General features: G+C 41.9%; 2 protein-coding genes across 8 annotated transcripts in view; both read right to left on the minus strand.

Moving 5' to 3' along the window:
- Positions 1-1,607: 1,607 nt before the first annotated feature.
- LOC116319918 (putative protein MSS51 homolog, mitochondrial) lies at positions 1,608-13,141 on the minus strand. Of its 2 annotated transcripts, none has more exons than XM_031739386.2 (7): positions 12,888-13,141; positions 11,422-11,597; positions 11,059-11,208; positions 8,124-8,248; positions 6,590-7,153; positions 3,996-4,089; positions 1,608-2,596 (listed from the first exon to the last, which is right to left on the minus strand). In XM_031739386.2, exons 2-7 carry the CDS (start codon positions 11,577-11,579, stop codon positions 2,389-2,391), a joined length of 1,299 nt encoding a protein of 432 aa, XP_031595246.1. In that variant the 5' UTR covers positions 11,580-11,597; positions 12,888-13,141; the 3' UTR covers positions 1,608-2,388. The 2 variants fall into 2 exon arrangements, with proteins under 2 accessions (XP_031595246.1, XP_031595245.1); XM_031739385.2 differs by having other exon boundaries at positions 11,422-11,600.
- A 543-nt stretch (positions 13,142-13,684) lies between these two features.
- capn15 (calpain 15) overlaps positions 13,685-20,046 on the minus strand; it is a 45,376-nt gene continuing 39,014 nt past the window's right edge. For 5 of the 6 annotated variants that reach the window (XM_031739292.2, XM_039616305.1, XM_039616307.1 and 2 more), the window contains 2 exons: positions 17,945-18,123; positions 16,621-16,798 (listed from right to left, as the gene is read on the minus strand). In XM_031739292.2, the coding sequence (XP_031595152.1) occupies positions 16,621-16,798; positions 17,945-18,123 (357 nt within the window). Of the gene's footprint in view, positions 16,799-17,944; positions 18,124-20,046 lie in introns of all 6 variants that reach the window. The other variant, XM_039616303.1, reaches the window with a different exon arrangement.

Below are 20,046 nucleotides of genomic sequence, written 5' to 3' on the forward strand. Positions count from 1 at the left end.
GGTAAAATGCATGAATGAATGAGTAGATAAATGAATAAAAGTACAAGAAGGTTTTATGACATAACAACGCCCTAAAAATTTAATTTATCATTGCATTTATGGTGCTACGGTTGTTTATTTATCGATTGCAATAATTCGTGGGTTTGATATATTTTCACCAAATTACTTTATTATTATTTTTGTAGATGATTCATTGCCCATGGTTTTAATAGTAAACCTGGCCCAGATTATGTACTTCTGGTATTTACACAAAGCCTACTAGAAGATTTTTGTCTAAACCTGAATAATTTTTTCCCCTGAAAATAAAATGATATAAAGAGAATAAAGCCTATCAAAGCTATAAAGAAACACTGTTCCCGCTAGTCCAAAACATGGGGCCTTGGGCCTCTTAATGACTTTATAGCTTTGTGTTACAACTTCTATCCACTAGAGGTCAGTGTCGCCCCACCAGGCCTGCTCACAGGAAACGGCGTCAAATAGATTTATTGGTATCTTCCAACAGTGAAAGCATCATTTTGACCCAAAAGAGGCTGATTCTAAATTAATAAAGACTTTTGTCATTTAGATTTTATGCTTGAAGTGTTTTTAATGTATGTTCACAAGTCACTTTGTTAGGTACACCTGTGATCGACTTTATTTCTTCATTCCAGAGTCAACACGTTAGGTTTTGGTCCATATCAACATAGTAACAGATCTGTTGCTGCAGATCTGATGGCTTCACATCCATGATGAGAATCTCCTATACATCGACATCCTGACAGCGCTCCACTGGATTGCGAGCTGGTGGCTGTGGAGGCCATTTGAGTAAAGAGAACTAATTGTCATGTTCAAGAAACCAATTTCAGATGTTTTGAGTTTTGCTACATGGCGTGTTATCGTGCTGGAAGCAATCATTAGAAGATGAGTACACTGTGGTCATAAAGAAATGGACGTGGTCAGTAGTAATGCTCAGGTAGACTGCGGCATTTGAGACTCATCTGACCAGGAAATGCTTTTGCAATCATCTGTTGTCTAATTTCAGTGAGCGTGTGTGAGGTGTAGCCTCAGTTTTCTGTTCCTAGCTGACAGGAGTGACACCAGATGTGCTCTTCTGGTCCCCACGCACTTCATTTTGTTCAGAGAGAAGATGCTCACTGGATATTTTCTCTTTTTAAAAAATCTTCTGTAACAGTTAGAGATGGCTGTGTGGGGAAATGACACCAGATCCACATTTTGAATGAGGCTGAAACAATACATTTTTCTTTACGGTGGATCTCTGTGCCATTATCTACTGAGGGCAGAATTCAGCTTTTTTCCATGCTTTATAACATAATAGTGTTAATTTTAAAAAGCATTATTCAGTTTTGTGTCAGATGGTTTCAGACCGGCTATAAATTGTTTTATGGTTATTTGAAAAACGGGGCTCGTGATGTTTTTTAAGAGAGGCAGATGGGCTAGGAGAGAGTGAAGGTTAATGTATGGTAATTGTTGTTTATTCCATAGTAAATAAAACGTACCTGTCAAATAAATTTCACTTGCCAATGCAGACCTTCATTTAGCACATATGAAAATATCCTTTAATACCCTAGTTTAAAAAAATACACTACAATACAGCAATACAGGGCCTGTAATCAGAACAGTAATGGTGTGTTTATTATATTTTACCACGCTTAAGTGATTACCACCATTAAAAATGCTATTAGACATGATAATAAACCTTAATAAAAGACAACACACAGTAAACAGAGGCATAAATAAAGAAATGTTACTTTAATGTGCATCAGTAGAACTCTCTGCTGTCAGCACAACTCTTTTTCAAGAACTAAAGACTCAAATTTGAGCAACAAAGCAGAGACAAAACCACGCGATAAAGTAGAAAAACTCACAACCATCACAAATCTCAAAGGAATCTCAGCTTCTTTGATAATGCTGTCATTTATTTAGTCGTTATTCGAGATTGTGTGTTAAATTCAAGTGCATGTGCAGCCAGTGTGATATTTGGGAATTTGCTCATGCCGCAGAACAAATCACAGGAAGTCGTCAAGTGATGATGAAGCTAATTTTGGTCTCATAATACAGGTACAACAGTGAGTCTTCATATCCAACAGTCATGTCACCCTGCATAATGAAGAGAGTAGAAACCTCTGGGATCCACTGGTGCTTTTACCCCCCAAAAACTGCTGGCTTCTGCCTCATTAGGTAAACATATCAGAATTAAAGGACACTCTGGAAGGAGTGAAGATTATTTTTCCTTCACTCCCAATGCCAGAGGTATCCTTCAGTGTCCAGCAGAGTTATGTCCATCTCTGACAGGTTGCAGAAAGTCCCCCAAGGACTTCAGGAAACCCGCAAATCTGTCAGGTCTGAAAAGAAGGCGTTGAGTTACCTTCATAGGTTTCACTGTGGACTCTAAGCATCTGCACGACGGCCCCCAAGGTCTTCTTGTGGAAGCAGTCCCTGGAAACTGATGTAATGAGAGTTGCAGTAGACGGGGGGTTTGTTAGGACACGCTTGGACCTGCTCTGGTTTCTGTGAGGTGAATGGATTGGGCCCACTATCCCTGATGTGCATCTCCAGCTCCAGCAGAATCTCCAGTGAGTACTTGAGCTCCATCTCACTGTGGAGACAAAAGAGGTGTGAAAATACTCAAATTTAGGTTGAAGTTTAGTTTCATTGTGCGTGTGAGTCGTGAGTGCTTAAGAAACACAAACGGCTACAAGAAAACAGACATTTTGGCAAAACGGCATCAACAAAGGGTGAAAGACTGGAGTACCAGAACTCTGCAATTTCATCCAGTTATACACTACAGGGGGGATTCTGTTTAGAGCTCCTGCTGTAAAAGAAACAAATCTTTTCTTCTAGGTAAGCAGTAGAGCAGAAAACTGGGCTAAAGTGTCAGGGCCTAAAAATGCATATCTGCAGCAGATGAACAGAATCTGATAGTTATGGCCTTAAGATATAGGAAGAAATCCAGCAAAGGCCTGACACATGACCTGAATAAGGCATCTGGACCGTCAGTGGATCATCTACTGTTCACAAAAGCCTCATCAGAAATGGTCTCAGTGGAAGGGTGGCTGTCAGGGAGCCATTCTTAAGGTTTCTTGACAAAGAACTGGCAACAGATCCCATATGTAGTGATGAATTCAAAATTGAAATCTCTGGTTCAAATCATTGCCAACAAACAGAGGAGGTCAGGAGAGAGGTACGACAGAGTGAGTATCTACAGCCTCCTGTAAAGCATGGTGGAGGCTCTGTCATGGCTGCACTTCAGGCAGTGGTGTTAGAGATGTTGTCAGTATTGACAGAATTACGAACGTGTGATGTGGAAAGCTTCAACAGCTTTATTTTCAGCATTAGATTCAGAATTAGTGATGCTAAACACACTGCCAGTGCCCTAAAAGCATACCTGAATCAAAAAACACACAATGAAACACTAACAGTCATGCACTGGCCTCCCCAGAGCCCAGACCGCAACATTATTAAAGCAGTGTGGGCTCATCTTGACTTAGAACAGAACAAAAGGAAGGCAACATTGAAAGAAGGGCTTTGAATGTCCTTCAAGAAGCCTGGAGAACTATTCCTGAAGACTACTTAAAGAAATGTCAAGAAAGCTGACTTAGAGAGTTCAGGCTGTGTTGAAGAATAAAGGTGGTCACACCAAATATTGACATTTGAGTTCCTTAAAATTATACAAACTCTGCTTTTGCCTGTACTGTAATCCCATGTGTGTTTGCACATCTCAATAAAATGTAGAACCTATTTCCCATCTTTCTATCAAAACATAAAGAAATGAAACCTTTTGCACAGCACTGGATGTTCATCAACAATCTCCGACAGTCAGTTCTGACTTTCTTTTTTTTCTGGCGGAGTTAGCAGATGGTATACAAAACGAGTTAATGAAGTCCCTCAAGCGCAAAGAATTTCAAATATTCAATAGCTAAGAGAGTGAGAGGTTTTATTAAGCCTGCTATATAAAATGCGATCCAAGCAATTAGAGCCACAGGAGCATGACTTACCTGAACATGGTGAAGAAGGAAGGGATGTTATAGTCTCTGAGCAGCAGAAGAGTGGGCAGCCAACCCTCTACCAGACCCTGGTTAGCGTGGAACCCTGAGTTAAAAACAAACAAGTGAACCTGTATGCTGTACGTCCACAAACATGTTAATTATTAGAAATGTTAAATAATTAGTGTCACCTTTGCTTATGGCCTGTTACCCACTACACTGTTAAAACCACAGTGCACTTCTATCTTCCTTTCATCTTTTCCCATCCTCCAATATAATCCTGGTGAAGTAAATATGTGCATCTTATCCCTGCTAGATGCTCCACTCTTTTAAAAAAAATGAGTCAGCTGGAAGCTACAAGATTAAAACAACAAACTGACAGAGAAAACAGTCAGTCTCCTTTTAGTCAGTGAGGTAAAGATGGAACAGAGTACACTTGATTAGGCTCCAGCAAACCATGTGTTTCTCTTGTTAGCTTGAGTACAATCCCTTCTGGGCATACCTAATCTCATTAATAAACCAAGGAATCTCTGGCTGTCGTGTTCCTCCGCAGCCGTTTATTGACAGGTGTGTATTGCAGTGTCAGTGTCAGGATTGAGGTCTGAAGTAAACAGCATTATATAATCCAGCTTCACTGATGCCGACACACCTGTGGTGTCGATGTGAAGACGGCAGCTTTGCCACAAGCAAGCAGACCTCATTTGTGAGCTTTAGCTGGACATTGGGAAGCTTGTTAAATCTTTCAGCATCACACCAGCTGAAAATGTGTGATACTCTCCAGTCAGTCACACAGACAGTCACAGCAGTCCGGCTACATTTAGGACGGGCTGGTTGCATAATCCTCCGGTATATTAACTGACAGATGTCACTTTCCCCAGACTCTGGTTTATATCAGAAGTCAGATTTTTGAGCGGCGGGGGGTGGTGCGGGGTGGCGGTGGGGTATTATGGTGAAAAGTTTGCCCTTCAACCAGATTAGCGAGGTTCCAGCCTGCCATGGCAGCAAATACTGTAAATCCATCCAGCTTAAGTGTCCCTGAGTGAGACAAAACCGAGCAAACAAGAGAATTTTCCTGTGCTTGCATTATTATTATTTTACCCCAGAGAAGGATGCGGTTATATCTCACTCAGCATTAACGGGAAAGTGGACATGTGAGAAACATGTTTGCAGATACCAGGGTGTATGCAAGAAATGTGACAGCGTGGCAAAGAGAGGGCGTCATGTTATCAAGCGCCTCATCTTTCCCGGGAACTCAAACTGGAGGAGGAGGGCGATTTCAATTTCATTAATGCACTCCATGATATGAACACCCCAGCGGTTACACTTATCGTGACGAGAAAGCTGTTAACACGGAGTAAGCGTTTAGAGGTTTAAACCATACCCCAGGAGACAAAGCGACAAAGACAGGCTCCAGCCTGACTGGTAACGACTGCCATAATTGCCTGGCAGCAGAGTAAATTTGGGCCATATGGTAATTATTAATGATAATAGACTTTTTTTTTTTAAACCAGGCAACAAGAAAGTGTTATATAGCTGTGAAAATCCAGTTTATTTCACGGATAACAAAAAGCAGTCTGGATGGGGGTTTTTGCATTTATGAGGCACCTGTTTTGGGGGCGTTGTATCCCTGTATGGGTAATGTTACATATCCCACATCAATCTCCTTTCTGAAAGCTGACATTACCTCCTCCCTCTTATTCTCAAAGGTCAATATCTCCACGGTTTATTTTGTAAATGTGTTTTTCTAGTAGCTTTCCCTTTCCCCCGGTTTTCATTCTCTTGTGACTTCAGCACACACACACACACCCATACACCTTCTTTTTTATTCCTTTCGTCACGCTGCCTGCGCGCCTATCACCTAAACAGTGTCATAATGCAGTGCTCTGCCAGCTTTGCAGTATGAAACGCAGCCAGGCTCTCAGGCAGTTTACTCTCAGGATGACTGATTCCTGTATATTTAGCTCCACTGGAGCCTGTAGCGATAACCGAGCCAGGGTTACGGGTGCATTTTGGGTCGGGGCTTTACTGCTGATTTGCAGGTTAAAGGGTCAAAGAACAGGCTCGGTGCAAAAGCACGAGGGCGTAGGGTTATAGTGCGGCTTTAATGAGGTGGTTGTCAGTGAAAGTGCACAAACGGGGAAGTGGGTGTCAAGACTTTCAGTTACCCTTTGTGTTCTACTCCAAAAACTTTAAATGTAGCTGTCCCCCGATGGCTTCAAATCAATGACTTTGCACACGAGAGGGCAGGCAGTGATAGACTGAGACACCTCTTCAAAAGGAGAGCTTACTAACATTATGCTGACTCCAGCTATCTCAAGCCAAACTCTTTTACAGCTGCTCCCCTTAATCACCCAAATCCCCAATAAAGGCCTGGCACTAATGAATGGGCCAGATCCAGTGAGCTACAGGTTTCCTGCTTTCTCTATTCTCTGAAGGAAGTAGCTGCCAGACACACGTAGAGGGAGACAAGCCATCGCTTCAGTCCAAAATAGCTGCAGCAGTCATTAAGGTCTTAATCTAAATTCATTTTCAATTCAGGCCACTCTCAAAATTCTCTCAAAATTGCACTCTTCGTTGATGTCTTGTGGGAGTATTTAAATACATACCAGGATGAAATCCAACCACCAGGTCCGGCTTGGCTGCTTCCTGTTTATCCACCACATCCTCCCAGAACTGATGGTAAAGAGCCTTGTAGGCACTGATGTAGACTCTCTGCTTGGGGCCAAATGCCCTGAGAGGAGGTCTCATGATGGGGCCGTCCACCACCTCGGGTCCAACCATCACCACCTCTATGCCCTGGTGACCAGGGAACATGTGGTTCAGCTCATCAAAGTCGGTCAGTCTGGCTCCCATGGTCTCATTGTGAGATGTCCCCACTAGGTGAACAGTGACTGGTTTGGCATGCGGGTCCAGTTTAAAGTGCTGCACGGCCAAGCCCACTGTGAGAACTCGAGAGAGGAACTCGCTCTGAATTCGCCATAAGGATTGTCGCAGGTCAGCGTCATCCGGTCGAGGCCTGGAGGCGTTTTTCCAAAGGGCCGCCATGTTGGCACCGGACAAGATGGTGTTCAGGCGTGGTGTAAGATCCCCCTGCATGGAAAGCCAGTCGTCCCAGTTCTTCACCTCACCAGCTGACTTGGACCACTTCTCAGTAGGGATGGGGAGGTCTCCTGTAACAGTGGTACAATACTATGATTGAGCTACAAAGCTTGTAGGTCCACAGAGGCTTTTAAAGTCAGATATTAAAACACTGGACAACTATGACAGAAATTTAGGAGAGAAAAACTTCACTTCTCTGTCTCACTCGTTGTCTTTCGGGCGTTTCCTTTGTGTAATTTCTCTTGATTTTCATCTGGGATTGATAGAAACCTCATGACTCTGTCGTGGAGTTGCCCAGGTAGGCAACAAACCACATAATTGTTTATTACACTGTCCTTTACAATCTACAGTTTACTTTATTTCATAACACGTCACTGTAATAAGTAAAATAACCAGTAGAAAAGGATCTGACCTTTGACCTGGGAGTGGAACAGTCCTTTCAGGAACTAACTCTGCATGCAACTCAATGTTAGCTACTGCTAAAACTGATATCATATGTATACATGTTCAAAATTGAAATAACTATGTCAAGAAAATGTGTGTATATGCATGAATATGTGAACAAGTATAGTTGTTTGTTTAAAGACAGATTTGGATTTCATGTATTTACTAAAACAGCTTTTTTTGGTTCGTTGCCTCAGGGCATCATTATGCCGTTAGACCATTTTTCTTACGGGGATAACAGGAAAACAGCGCTTCCAAACTCAGGTCCTTGGGGCTGCTTGTTGTGATTATTCGACTCAAGTGTGTTGGAGTAGCGATTCCGATCAGAGAGAGAACCTCTGTGTTATTATTTTTAGGAGCGCTGAGTTGCAGGATATAAAAGCAATCAAATCTACTTCATAAATATACAGAAAACTGCACATTGCTGTCCCGAAGCAATGAGCCCATTTTTTGGTGAGGGAGGGGTACAAATGTGTTGATATGTATGATACAGCTTTCAAAAAGGAGGCTGAAATATAATTTTTTTCTCCAGAAAAGGAAAATTTAAGCCATAGAGACGTGAATTCATTTCAGCAGCACCACCTTGTAATTTCTCACCTGTGAACATTAGCCACTCCACTAGTCTGTCAATCGCCACCAGCCGCAAGATCTTGCAAACCTTTTTATGCTGAACCCAGTCCTTTCTTTGACAGTCCTTAGTGCAGTAGTACACATTCAAACACCTGGTGGAAAACAGAAGAAAAATGGTAACATAGTGAAAAATTGAGTAGAAAAGGTGTGAGAAAGAAGAAGACGGTAAGCAGAAGCATTACTCTGTTTGTGAAGCTGTAATTCTCCATACTTCTACTGTTTTACACTTTCAGCAGTTTGTTTTGGAGCATTCAGGTGCATGTTTAACACAATCCTGCAATCTCTTCAGGGGTGGTTGTCCGACCATCCTCACCCCAAGGTCAGACCATGAAATGTCAATGCAAATAGAAAAAAAAATACTATTTGCATTTAGCTACTTCTCAGACTCTACAGGTCTCATTTTGCATCTTAAATATTGATGACAGTACAATTAGAAAAATGCTGAATAGCTTATTTTGGAATAGTTGGTAGGCGAAAACATCTTCTCACTAAAAAGAACATAGCAGCATGGCTTACATTTACAAAGTTGTCTCTGAACAAACCACAAGACGTAACACCAGGTATCAAGGATGGTGGAAGGGTGATGGTTGACTTCAGAGTCATGAAGTCAACCATGTCTCATAGCTAAAGCCTGATTTATGCAACCAGACAGTAATCCTAGCATCAAATCTACAGCAGAATGACTGAAAAAGAAAATCCCAATGTATTGCAGTGGCTCAGACAAAGTCCAGACCTCAACCTGCCTTAAATGCTTTGGAGGGACCATAAAAGAGCTGTGCATGAACAAATATCAAAAAGCTCAATGAACTGAAGTAACATTATAAAAAAAGAGAGTGCTATAATTCCTCCACAACAATGTGAGAGGTTGATAAAGTCACACAGAGAGCGATCACTTCAAGTTATTGCTGCTAGCGGTGGTTCTTTAAGCTAGCCAAAACAATGATGTGGTGTTCTTACACTTTTGCAGGACTGCATACTTGGCTGTATATGGATTTCCTAATTTAAGCTCAAAACAGTCCAATCTATTGCCAAGAAAAGCCACACTCAGAAGGTGAGCATGGCTATATAGTAGGGTTAGCAGGTTTCCCTCTTTATGTGCGAGCGCATAGCATTTTTATACCTTTCCCTCCCTTTCCACCTACTGAGACAATACCGTAGATTTTGATTGTCTCTAGTTTCTGAAAATCCACACTGCAAGACAGACACTTCTAAAATCCAGCTTTTATTTAATGCCTGTGAAGATAGTGGCAAAGGTTGTCATCTTGTGTCTCCCACAGGTGACTATATCACCATCTTATGCTGCCTACGGTACTCCCAGGGTGGGAAAATGCAAGTCACCACAAAGTCTGCACAGTTTTCAAACTTGTAGCTCAAAAGGAGGTTTATGTGAAATGATTTATGAAATCATGCTAAAAGCCTCTCAGCATTAGTGCCCTACATTGTCCTGCAAAAACACACACTTTGTTTTACATTTAGCATGTTGGGATCTGGTCACCCTACTGGTTCTAATCTTGTATTACGCTAAACTATCTAAGCTTTTAGGTATTTCATGCTAAATATTAGCTAAAGAGTAAGATTATTTATGAGTACTCCATGCAGTGTAATGTATATCAAGAGAGCTTCTTAAGTACTAGGCCACCAGTTAGAATGTTTTGCTTGTGCCAAGTCACAAATAGCTTCTTACATACAGAACCAAAATGTTGACCTTCTTGTGCAGTGAGAAACTAATGAGACTGAAGATGAATTCTGAATCGCTTTAGGCAGCTGCTGGGGAAAAAATAAATAAATAAATAAATCAGGGGCATACTAGGTAAAAGCAGGAGTTTATGACCTCTCAGTATGGATGCAGGCCTTTGTGTTGTCACACAGCATGCGCGATGATGAGGCAATGTGTTGGAGTAGTGGTCTGACTGCCAGCAGCAGTTGCTGCATTGGGAGACTATATTACTTTACCTTGCAGTCATTTGCAGCCATAGAGGCACCCCACATTTACATAAAATCATTTATCAGCCACCGTGTTCCAGCACGGTGCACTTTGCGAGTACTAATTCTCCAAAAGAGGCTTATAAGTAGAAGAAGTGACTCAAAACACGGGTGAGGAAAAACAAGGTGCCCTTGAAAGTTAAAGTGTGAACCATTTCCCAAGAGATTAATAAACAGAGGAAAGCGAAAAAGAATGAGGATTAGGACGGCATTAGAAAGTCAGCATTACTGCTTTAACGCTGGTGGTAATTCTAATGTCAAAGGTCTCGAGGGTATAACTTGTCAACATTTCCGTTTTTTGTGCGCCTAAATGCCTCTTGCTACTGGCAAGAGGTTAGAGGCAGCGGCAGCTGAGAATTTCAAGGGAACGCGTATGTACGACAGCATGAATGAGTCGGCGTGAATCAGAGACGGGAAAGGAAGCAAAAAAGGAGCAGGGAGCTGGAGGGGCGAAAGAAAAACGAGGCACAAAAACAATTAGGTGCTCATGAAAATGCACTGCAGTGTTTTCTGCTGCTTTTCCCTCAATATTCTCCTTGAGCTCTCTCTCTGATGGTGTGACATATGAACTGCATTAAGCTGCTCTTAATAAGCTGCAGAGTTGCAGAGAGATGAATCACAGTCAGGGGACTTAGCTATATTTGCCATTGGCCATTATCCACCTCTGTAGTGCTGTCCACACTTGGGTGGCTTATCATTCCGTTGCTGATACAGCGGCAGCTGGTAATGCCTCACACATGACAGCTATTGGACAACAACATCAAAACAAGATCCTGGCTGTGTGGTGACAGAAATGTCCCGAGAACAGTGGAGATTTAATTTCCAGAAAATATTCAGACTGTAAACGACGATTATTGTTAATCGGCGTTAATGACTGAATACTGTAAATCAAACGCAACAGGGTGCAGTTTGCACTCACTTCACACAGCGCTTCAGGGCCTGTCCCTCGGCGAGATGCTCGGGGAGTTTGTTACAGCCGGCGCAGAACTTGAAGGTTTCCTCCATCCTCTGGAACATCTCTTTGTAGTTGCGGAATGAGATTCCTCTAGCCTTCCCCTCGAGTGCAGCCCTGATTAGAGTCAGACACTAAATCATTTGCCAAGCAAGACACATGCTCAAGAATCTGAGGTGTTAAAGTGACATTAAAGGGCAACTTCTGAGCACGTAGGACATGTGAAATTTGTGCAAATTTCTAAAGCGTAACCAATCAAAGCATATATGCCATCCAGGTCTGGGTGTTATGAAAGTTTGAAAAAAAGAAGAAAAAATGAAAATTGGAAACCTGTATTCTCCGTAGTCCTTCAGGTTGAGCTTGTTGAGAATCACCTTTGAGAGTCCAGGTACGTTGGAGTCCAGAGAGTAAAAGCCAGACTGGTCAGAAAAGACGCTGTCAGTCCCCGGAGCGTAGGACTGTGGCAGTGCAGGGATCTGGGATGCCATTTTTATGGCCAACACTTTCTACTGGAGAAGAACGAAGCATTAAATAACTATATAAACATATGCACTGCATGGTTTATTAACACCTAGTCTTCGGTTTGAACGTGCTGGTTTATATTTTGTGTGTTGTTATGTGCTTAGTAACAGACACAGAGCAGAGCCAGTGGTCAGACTGACAAATGAGAAGAAGCAGGGCTGTAAATGGGGACTTTGGTGCAGGGATACATACCGTTCCATGCCACTCAAGTATTATTTTTTACTACCCAACCCAACCACCAACCATCGCACTACACTACCACTGCACTGACTGTTTTATGATGACTGGGTTAGCAGGTGTACTGGACTATTTGAGACCCAGATTTTCACCAAGCCACAGTGAAAGTGGCCTTACATTAATCAGCCTCGTACACATTCCTTCCTTTCACTTATGTGAAATGCTGTGAAGGAAACACACAAGCCTTGTCCCCAGTTACACTCGCTGACCTGAAAGCCCTGATGAGAACTCTCATGACAAGAAGCTCACACAAATCTGAGACAAGCCAAGGCTCTATTTAGGCGTGCTCTTCGAGGTGAGTCATTGTAGCTCTGCCCTTCATGGAAATCCTCACATCCCGTGCCCTCCGCGGGTTGAATATCAAATGATTTATTTACTTGGCTGGACAGGATGGGCGAGAAATGTGATCATCTGGTGGTGGCACTCATACATCTCTAGCTCACATACCTCCTTCGGTCCTTCTTTAGATTTTACTGGAAGCAAGTGTCTAATTTGTGCTTAAAATAATGATAATGTATGGCTGTAATTTCCCCACTCGTGTTTTCTTTTTGCGATCAAATATATCTACCTGTCTGGAAGCAGCTGAAGACGATCCCCTCGCACTAAACCTCAAGCAGTTTGCAGCAATACACAATATTCTGTTGAGAACAGCACAATAAATTCTCCCGCTCACACCGAGACCCTAGTCTTTACTCACAGCAGTCCTCTTTCCCGGAAAAGTTTCCTTCCACTCAGAGGGGATACTGCATCTTTTCAATTTCATACCATGTATTTGGGTGATTTAGCCTTAATCATGTGTGCAGACTAAACTCAGAGGATTATATCTAATTGGTTATTTTGTATCTGCACAGCAGCAGGGAAGCTAGGGCTTAGAAGTGAACAGGTTTCCCATGAGAAGGGCAAGTTTTCACTTTTCTCTCCTCATTGGTCAGACCACTGTTTGGATTTTAGCGTACACAGACCTTCCACTAGTCTGAGCATTACTGCTAACGATGAAGATGCCCTGGCTATGTTAGAAGATATGATCGTGGCTGTACCTTTGTTCGTTTCCAAATTAGAAGAGGCTTCCTCCTAGATGGTTCTAGAAAGTGGCTGACAGCTCCTTATGCTGGATGTCACAACCTCGGAGAGCCTTTCTGGTGTGTCTGCTGAGTTTTGCAAAAGTGAGCCAAAGTGGGAGGGTTGGGGACTCCTGTCATATGAGGTTAAATGAAGAGGATGTGGGGGGGACTGGATGATTTGGGCAGGGAGGGGTTGCCTTGGAGGAGGGTGCAGGAGCCAAAAAAGTGAGGAGTGGAGTGGGGAGCAGGTCATTTTTAGAAAAAGGAGAAAGAGAAGGGAGGGGTGGGTGAAGATTCAAATCAGGAAATTAGGGTTGGGGTGAGAGAGGAGGAAGGCTGTATGTTCAAGTAGTTTATGTACCAAAGAGATGTTCTAAAAAATATTCAGAGCAAAATAAAAAGAAGCTCTCAGCAGGGGAGAGGGGGCTCAGAGATGAAAACGAGGCACATTACAGGCCAGAAACTGATAATCACATCAGAAAACAGATCTGTGAAGCTCAGTGAAAAGTGAAGAAACCAATGTATATGCTAAAAAACAAAAAACCCCACGTTTGATATGGAAATACACTGCTCTTTCAATTAGTCAGTGCTTTTTTCCCCCTGCAGCTTGAAAGCTTTGACTTCATCTTTTTATTCAAGTACAGCAGCCTGAACAGAAAAAAAATTAAATATGTGCATGCATCAGGTTATTTCTATGAGTGCCAAAAACTAAAAATAAATAAATAAATCTGTATGAATAATGGAAATACTACTTCGTAATAATCACCAAAGCCTTTTCATTTTTAAAAAAAATTTATTTGGTCCATTGGAACCTGAGATTGAAAATTAAACATACATATTTTTGTACACATATACCACGTCCCCCGCTCCCAAAAAAAGAGGATCAATAAAATATATTTATATGTCTATATATATATATTTATATATATATATATATCACATTCTTCAGAGTTCATTATTTTCAGCATTAGGTTACTTTTTTGTATCTACTATCATATTTTAATTTCTTTTTTTCAAAGGGTCATTTTTATGCTTTTAAATCTTTAGTCTGACTTAAGTTTTCAGTTTTCTGTCTAAATTGTACAATTTACAATGAGAGACAAAAAAGAAAGAGGAAAGAAAAAAAACAGGGGCGTGTTGGGTCGGTTGGGTCTGTCAGTGACCACCTCTTCTCTGGTTGTTTTCTATTCAGCAGCAGGGGGCGCTCCTAAAGCACAGAAGAGCTACGGACACGACCTAACAGAAGACCAGCAAACTAAACTTAAAACTCATGTAAAACGTAAAAGTGATCCAGCAGTGACGCTTGATTTTGAGGTGCCTTCGCAGTCGTTTCAGTGCAGGTTCACGTCAATCCATCTGGGCTCAGAGTGAAGCTGTAAAAGCCTCATTACATTCCTTTATCTGTCATTCATCAGCTTCAGAAAAACGGCTGCAAATCACTTGTATGAATAAATTAAGACACAGGGACTGACGCAGCTACGTGGCTGCGACCGCACATACTCACACATGCACACAGGGCCAGACGGGGACGCACATCTGAAAGTGGTCATTACACATTGATGTTTCTTTGGAAAGCATATTTACAGTTACTTGAGCTCTGGGTTTCGTTAAAAACAAACGTTGCACTGCAAGCATCGGGACACAGTGCAGCCGTTTAGCATCAATGATTTTAAAACTAAAAGGAGAAAAATGAGATGATATGAAGTGAAAATCACCCATGATAAACTTGTAATTTTTTTACATTTAAAATGATTTAGATACAAAAAACAACAACCAAGAAAACAATAAAATCAGTTTTTCCCCACTTAATCATTAATTGTATGAATGCTGCTGGATTTTTGCTTATTAGGTTTCAAGTTTTTCTCCATTTCACCACAAAATTAACAGTAAGACATCGTTTTTAAAATAAAAAGTCTCCCACTCAATCCTGTCTCTATAGTACCATGTTAATTGTTCCCCTCTCTGTCTGATGAGACATCTATGTTGCCATGGTGAGAGCATGATGAATGAGGAGTAATGGCTTTGACACTGGGGAAAAAAAACAAAAAAAACATGACCTTATATATAAGGACCTATGTAAAACAGCTATCCCTTGAACGAGCACACTCAGAGAGAACTGTTTTCTGTGTCACAGCCCATCTCGGGGGTCTCTTTCCTGTCTCGCTGTGTGTGCACCGAGTCTGACAAAATGATAATTTGTTATTTCACGAGGACTCTGTGTTGTTGCTAACAAGCTGTCAGTGTATTCTTGTGGGAGGATTGCCCAGACGCTCGCGCTGCACCCAAGCAAACAAAAGTGGTCCCTGCCCTCCCAAAGTAAACTCGGCAGCTCCTCTTAAGAGCTCCCCCATGGCAAACTGGCTGTTCAAACAGCCAATAGCGACTGTAGTACTCCCTAAGCACGTTATAGTATAAACTGACATGCTGGCAAACTGTGCAAGTGTGGGAAACAGACACTAAACTCACCTTCTGTACCAAACAAGATCAGATGCAATTTGTTGGGTGTTACAAACCTCGAGTGTAAGACTCATGTAATATGCAGGAGGGCGACGACTGGGGGGAGGTGCCGTACACATAAATTTTAATTTGCACAGAAAGATATAAACTGCCTTGTGAAGTGGACGAGAAGCCCTCCAGCGATGAGACCCTAAACTGAGGCCGGATGATTCCATTACTGCTCCGTATTTCACAAGATAAAAACCTTCCAGTCTCTACAAACACGACCCCACTAACATCACAAACAGCGGAGACAACAGTGAAAAGATACTATTGCAGCTTCTTGGGCACCATCCACCTGCCAATCCAGCTTACTGTACAAATCACAGGTTTGGTCCTGAGCTAGAGATTGTGCCACGGAGAGGGAACAGTACTGTATGAATGATGGCTTTGTCTACAACCTCAAAAAAACCCAAAACACAAATATGAACAAGAGGCAATGAGGGTTGTGTATAAACAAGTTAAACTCACACTGAGATGTTTCCCAAAAATGTAAAAATACAGGACATGTATGTTTTGTGGGTAAAATCACTGGGGTTTGGCTCATAAAGTACCGCACTGAGGATGGGGGCGATAAACCCCCCCCAGAAGTCTGCCCACTTTGTTAGCAGTCTTGGTGGACGACATGGAGGGAGGGGGAAGTGTCTGATCTGGTGGTTGGCTCATGGTCCATGGGCCGGTCAATGGCTCAGTAGTTTCAGCACCTCACCCCGGCTTTTTTTTTTTTTGAAGCTCATTGAAAGCAGGGTCATCTCCAAGCATACCAAACTGAGGGCTGACATCTGTTTCACATACAGCAGGTGCTGCCAGCTATACAAAATGTCCAGAATGTTAAGTAGTCAGAACTGGATCCTCTCAGGTGCCGGGGTGAAGTATTGTGGGGGTTTTTTGTTTGTTTGTTTGTTTTTTTTAGTACTCCCCTGTCGCTCATTTTATCCTCAAATGGCACATCCAGTTGGCAAGGGACAGACAGAGCATGTGCGGTCCGGACAAAATCTCGAGCATCCATGGAGCATTAGGAAGAGAGCAACTAAACGTTTCCCTCTCCCGTCGTGCTTCACATTCAGATGTACGACCAAAGAGACGCAAAAAACCGCATCTTTCTCTGCATTTTAGGGCTCCACACACTGTGCCTAACCTTGTCTGATTTTTCCAGTGGTCTGACAGTTTTATTGGACTAGAGCAAGTGAGTCTTGGATAAAGTGGGCGGTGGTCATAGAGGCCGGGGCCGGTGCAGGCCGTCAATGTCCGGGGTGAGCTGGGGGCTGTGTGTGGCCTTGGTGGGGGTCCAGTCTCCCAGGGAGGCCTGGGCTGCCTTGCGGTGAGCCAGGCGGTGGGTGATGGAGAAGCCGGCATTTCCCTCCAGCTGAGAAAGCACCACCAGCACCTGCCTGCAGGGAGAGACAGAGAGCCTTGGAGCTATTGTTGTTGACATTCAAACGCATGTAAAGTGAATACAAACACACTGGTCTTAAATCGCGCCTTGTGTATGAAACAAAAAGTAAGAGACTGAAAACAACCGGAGGGGGGGAATTGGTTCAACTCTCCAGCATCATTTCTCCTTCGTCATTCAGGAGAAAAGTGCAGCGTCATTTAATTTAATCATGCATTAATGGAAGAAAATTTAAAAAGTGCAGCTACACTCTAATTTCCGACGAAAAGTGGCAAAACAAACGGCTACAACAGTTATCCGATGGCTGCTGACGGACAAGAGCGCCACAGTCGTTTCATCCCACTCCGTCCTCAAAATAATTAAAATGAGTTTCAATTAATTGAATTGAAGTGATGTGAGAACTGCAAGGAGAAGCTAAACCTACGCGTGGAGAAAACCAAGCTGATTAATCAGCACCAATGAATCATTCTATTTTCAAGACAAACTGGGATAATATGGTGACATATGGTGAGAAATAAAGGCTTGCTGCCCGTGACTGTGTTACTCACACCTCTATGAATATGAATTGGATATGGTCTTCTTTTGAATGATTGCATTGCCACTAAATGCTTTCACCTATGAATCGTATAAAGGAAGTGAGCGAAATATGAGACTGTGATAGTGCGGTGCTTTTTAGGCAAGCAAAGTGACACTATGTTCTTGTTAGATGGAGAAAATGACAAGAGCAGCTTCGTGCATGGTGACTTTTTACAGTTTCCCATTATATGGGCTGTAACTTTGTGACAGGTAAAGCCCTCAATTTTCCCTTATTGGAAGATTTCATGCTGTTAAACAGAAAACTAATAACATGTAAACGGCTTCTGCATGCTTGATTCTCCCAGCATTTATCTGCCTGGAGTAGTGCGAGAAGCACAATAGAGACCAGCAGAAAACAAAAGCAGATATTAACTGTGCTGAGACCAGCCCGGGGTAGTTTATTAAGAAACACAGAGCACTAATCCTGTGGGATCACTGTGTTTATATAAGCATGTAAGTGTGGTGGATATTTGCTGCACCTAAATGTTCCCGGAGAATTTAATCTGTGCACTTGTTATCTTTTCTGACTTTGTGCGCAAGTGAGGAAAAGAGAGAGTGGTTTGTGTACCTGTGTAAAGGCGGGACGCTGTCGATGGTCTTGAGGCTGCCGCGTGTGGACACCACATTGAAGCTGTCAGTGCAGTCACAGGAGACGTGGAGGTAGTACTTGGGGTGGCGGTTTTCCACCACCACGATGAGACCTGCCCAGCCGTGGGTCAGGTAGTAGCATGTCATGCCCTCACGGCCCTGAGCGCACACAAGGAAACAAGCATTTTTTTTTTCCATTTTTCAAAGCAGAAGGGTTGTTTTCTAAATGCAAACCTCAGATTTCACCACTTGTGCAAAGCTAGCACCGCTGATACTACGCCAGCAAAATACAGAACACAGTATCCTACATTTCTATTTAGTAACAATACAGTATAGTATATATACAGTATCCTATAAAGCAATCACATAGTATAGTATACAGACATCCTATATTTCCATATATAGGAGGATATCCTATGTTTTCATTAAGTATATTATGTATGTTTCCACATTGTATACATATAGTATTGTAAATATACAGAATCCTACATTTCCATACAGTATGTATGTATGTATGTATGTATGTAGAGCAGGGCGATATGACCAAAAATATTTATCACGATATACATTTGAAAATTTGCGATAACGATATAACTGACGATATAATTGACACTAGACAACATACTTTACAACTCCTCAACTTTATTAGTGCAAAAAAAAAAAAAAAAAAAAAAAAACAACCCATCAATGTAATTTCACTTAAACAAGCAGCTTTTTTATGTGCATTAAAGTTATATAAAAAATTAACAGTGCAAATGCAAATTCCTTGCTGACAGTTTAACCAAAAGGCATTTCCAGTGGAAATTGGCCGACATATCCTCAGCATAACCATGTATAATATCCACAAAACTTAAAAAGAGGTTATACGCACACAATACGGTAATATTATGTTGAAGCACAGTACATATCACTCCGCAAGGCTCCTACCTACAATAGCCGTAATGCTCCGACAATCCATCAAGCGGTGCGGCTTCGTAGCTTAGCAAAGTCGTACTGAAACATCTGACAGATTTTCGAGCGCCGTGTACCACATAAAATCGTTTCCAGGTCAGTAAACACAACCAGAATTCATACATAAGACACTGTCGATTTTCAGACAAATCAAAGGATTGATTTTAATTAAGTGTGCCGTATTTTCCAAAAAAAATGGTAATAACGACGGCCCGCTGGCATGCTCTACCAAAAATAGTGCTTTGTTGTATATCTGACGGCCAAACCAGTTCCACACCACTGAAGTTGCAGCATTTTACAAACCAGTTCTGGTTCATCCGTTTCATTCAATGATCCGCTTTCTTTCTTCTCATTCTGCGTTGCCGCCATGTGCGTATGTAAACAAAGGCACTGCGCATGCGCGTTTTACCCATATTCTATCGCGATATTTCATTTTCTTATCGTTGCCCAACATTACACCGGTATTACCGTGAACGGTATGATATAGCCCAGCCCTATATGTATGTATGTATGTATGTATATATATATAGTATAATATACTTCCATATAGTACAGTTTATATTTACAGTATTTATAATTCCATAGATTTACAGAGCATTGCGGCAACTATCTACAGAGAGGTGGCTACATTTCTGTAAGTATGACTCTTAAATGCTCTTAAAAAGCTTTCGAAATAGGAAGAAATGTGCTTACTACAAAGTAGCTTCAATGGAGAAAAAAATACTTCTGTGCAATCAGTTTTTAATAGTATTAAAATGCAATAATAATAATAATGATAAAAAAAAAAACAGCATTCTGCATTCAGCTGCCACTTCAGTGGCTGCTGCTCTCTTTTAGGGCCACTTGCATTTGTAGTAAAGCAAACACAAGTGCAGCTAAACTACTTTAGCTGCTGTCATTTGCTGTCACGTCCAATTGCACAAGCAATGCCATCCAGTGTCTGAAAAATAGCTTTGGGCAATACTTGTACTCTATCTGCTTTTAACACAAAGCTCTCCTATCTTCACAGCTCAGGACTGCTCAAAATTATTTATTAATAATAACTGAAAATCTTTATTTAACTGTATTGCTAAAACGCTACAGCTGACGCACTGGCTGCCATGTGCTCCTGAGTGCTCAGCTGTGAATTTC

The sequence above is a fragment of the Oreochromis aureus genome, linkage group 8, assembly GCF_013358895.1.
Source record: "Oreochromis aureus strain Israel breed Guangdong linkage group 8, ZZ_aureus, whole genome shotgun sequence".
In the NCBI taxonomy this organism is placed as follows: Eukaryota; Metazoa; Chordata; class Actinopteri; order Cichliformes; family Cichlidae; genus Oreochromis; species Oreochromis aureus.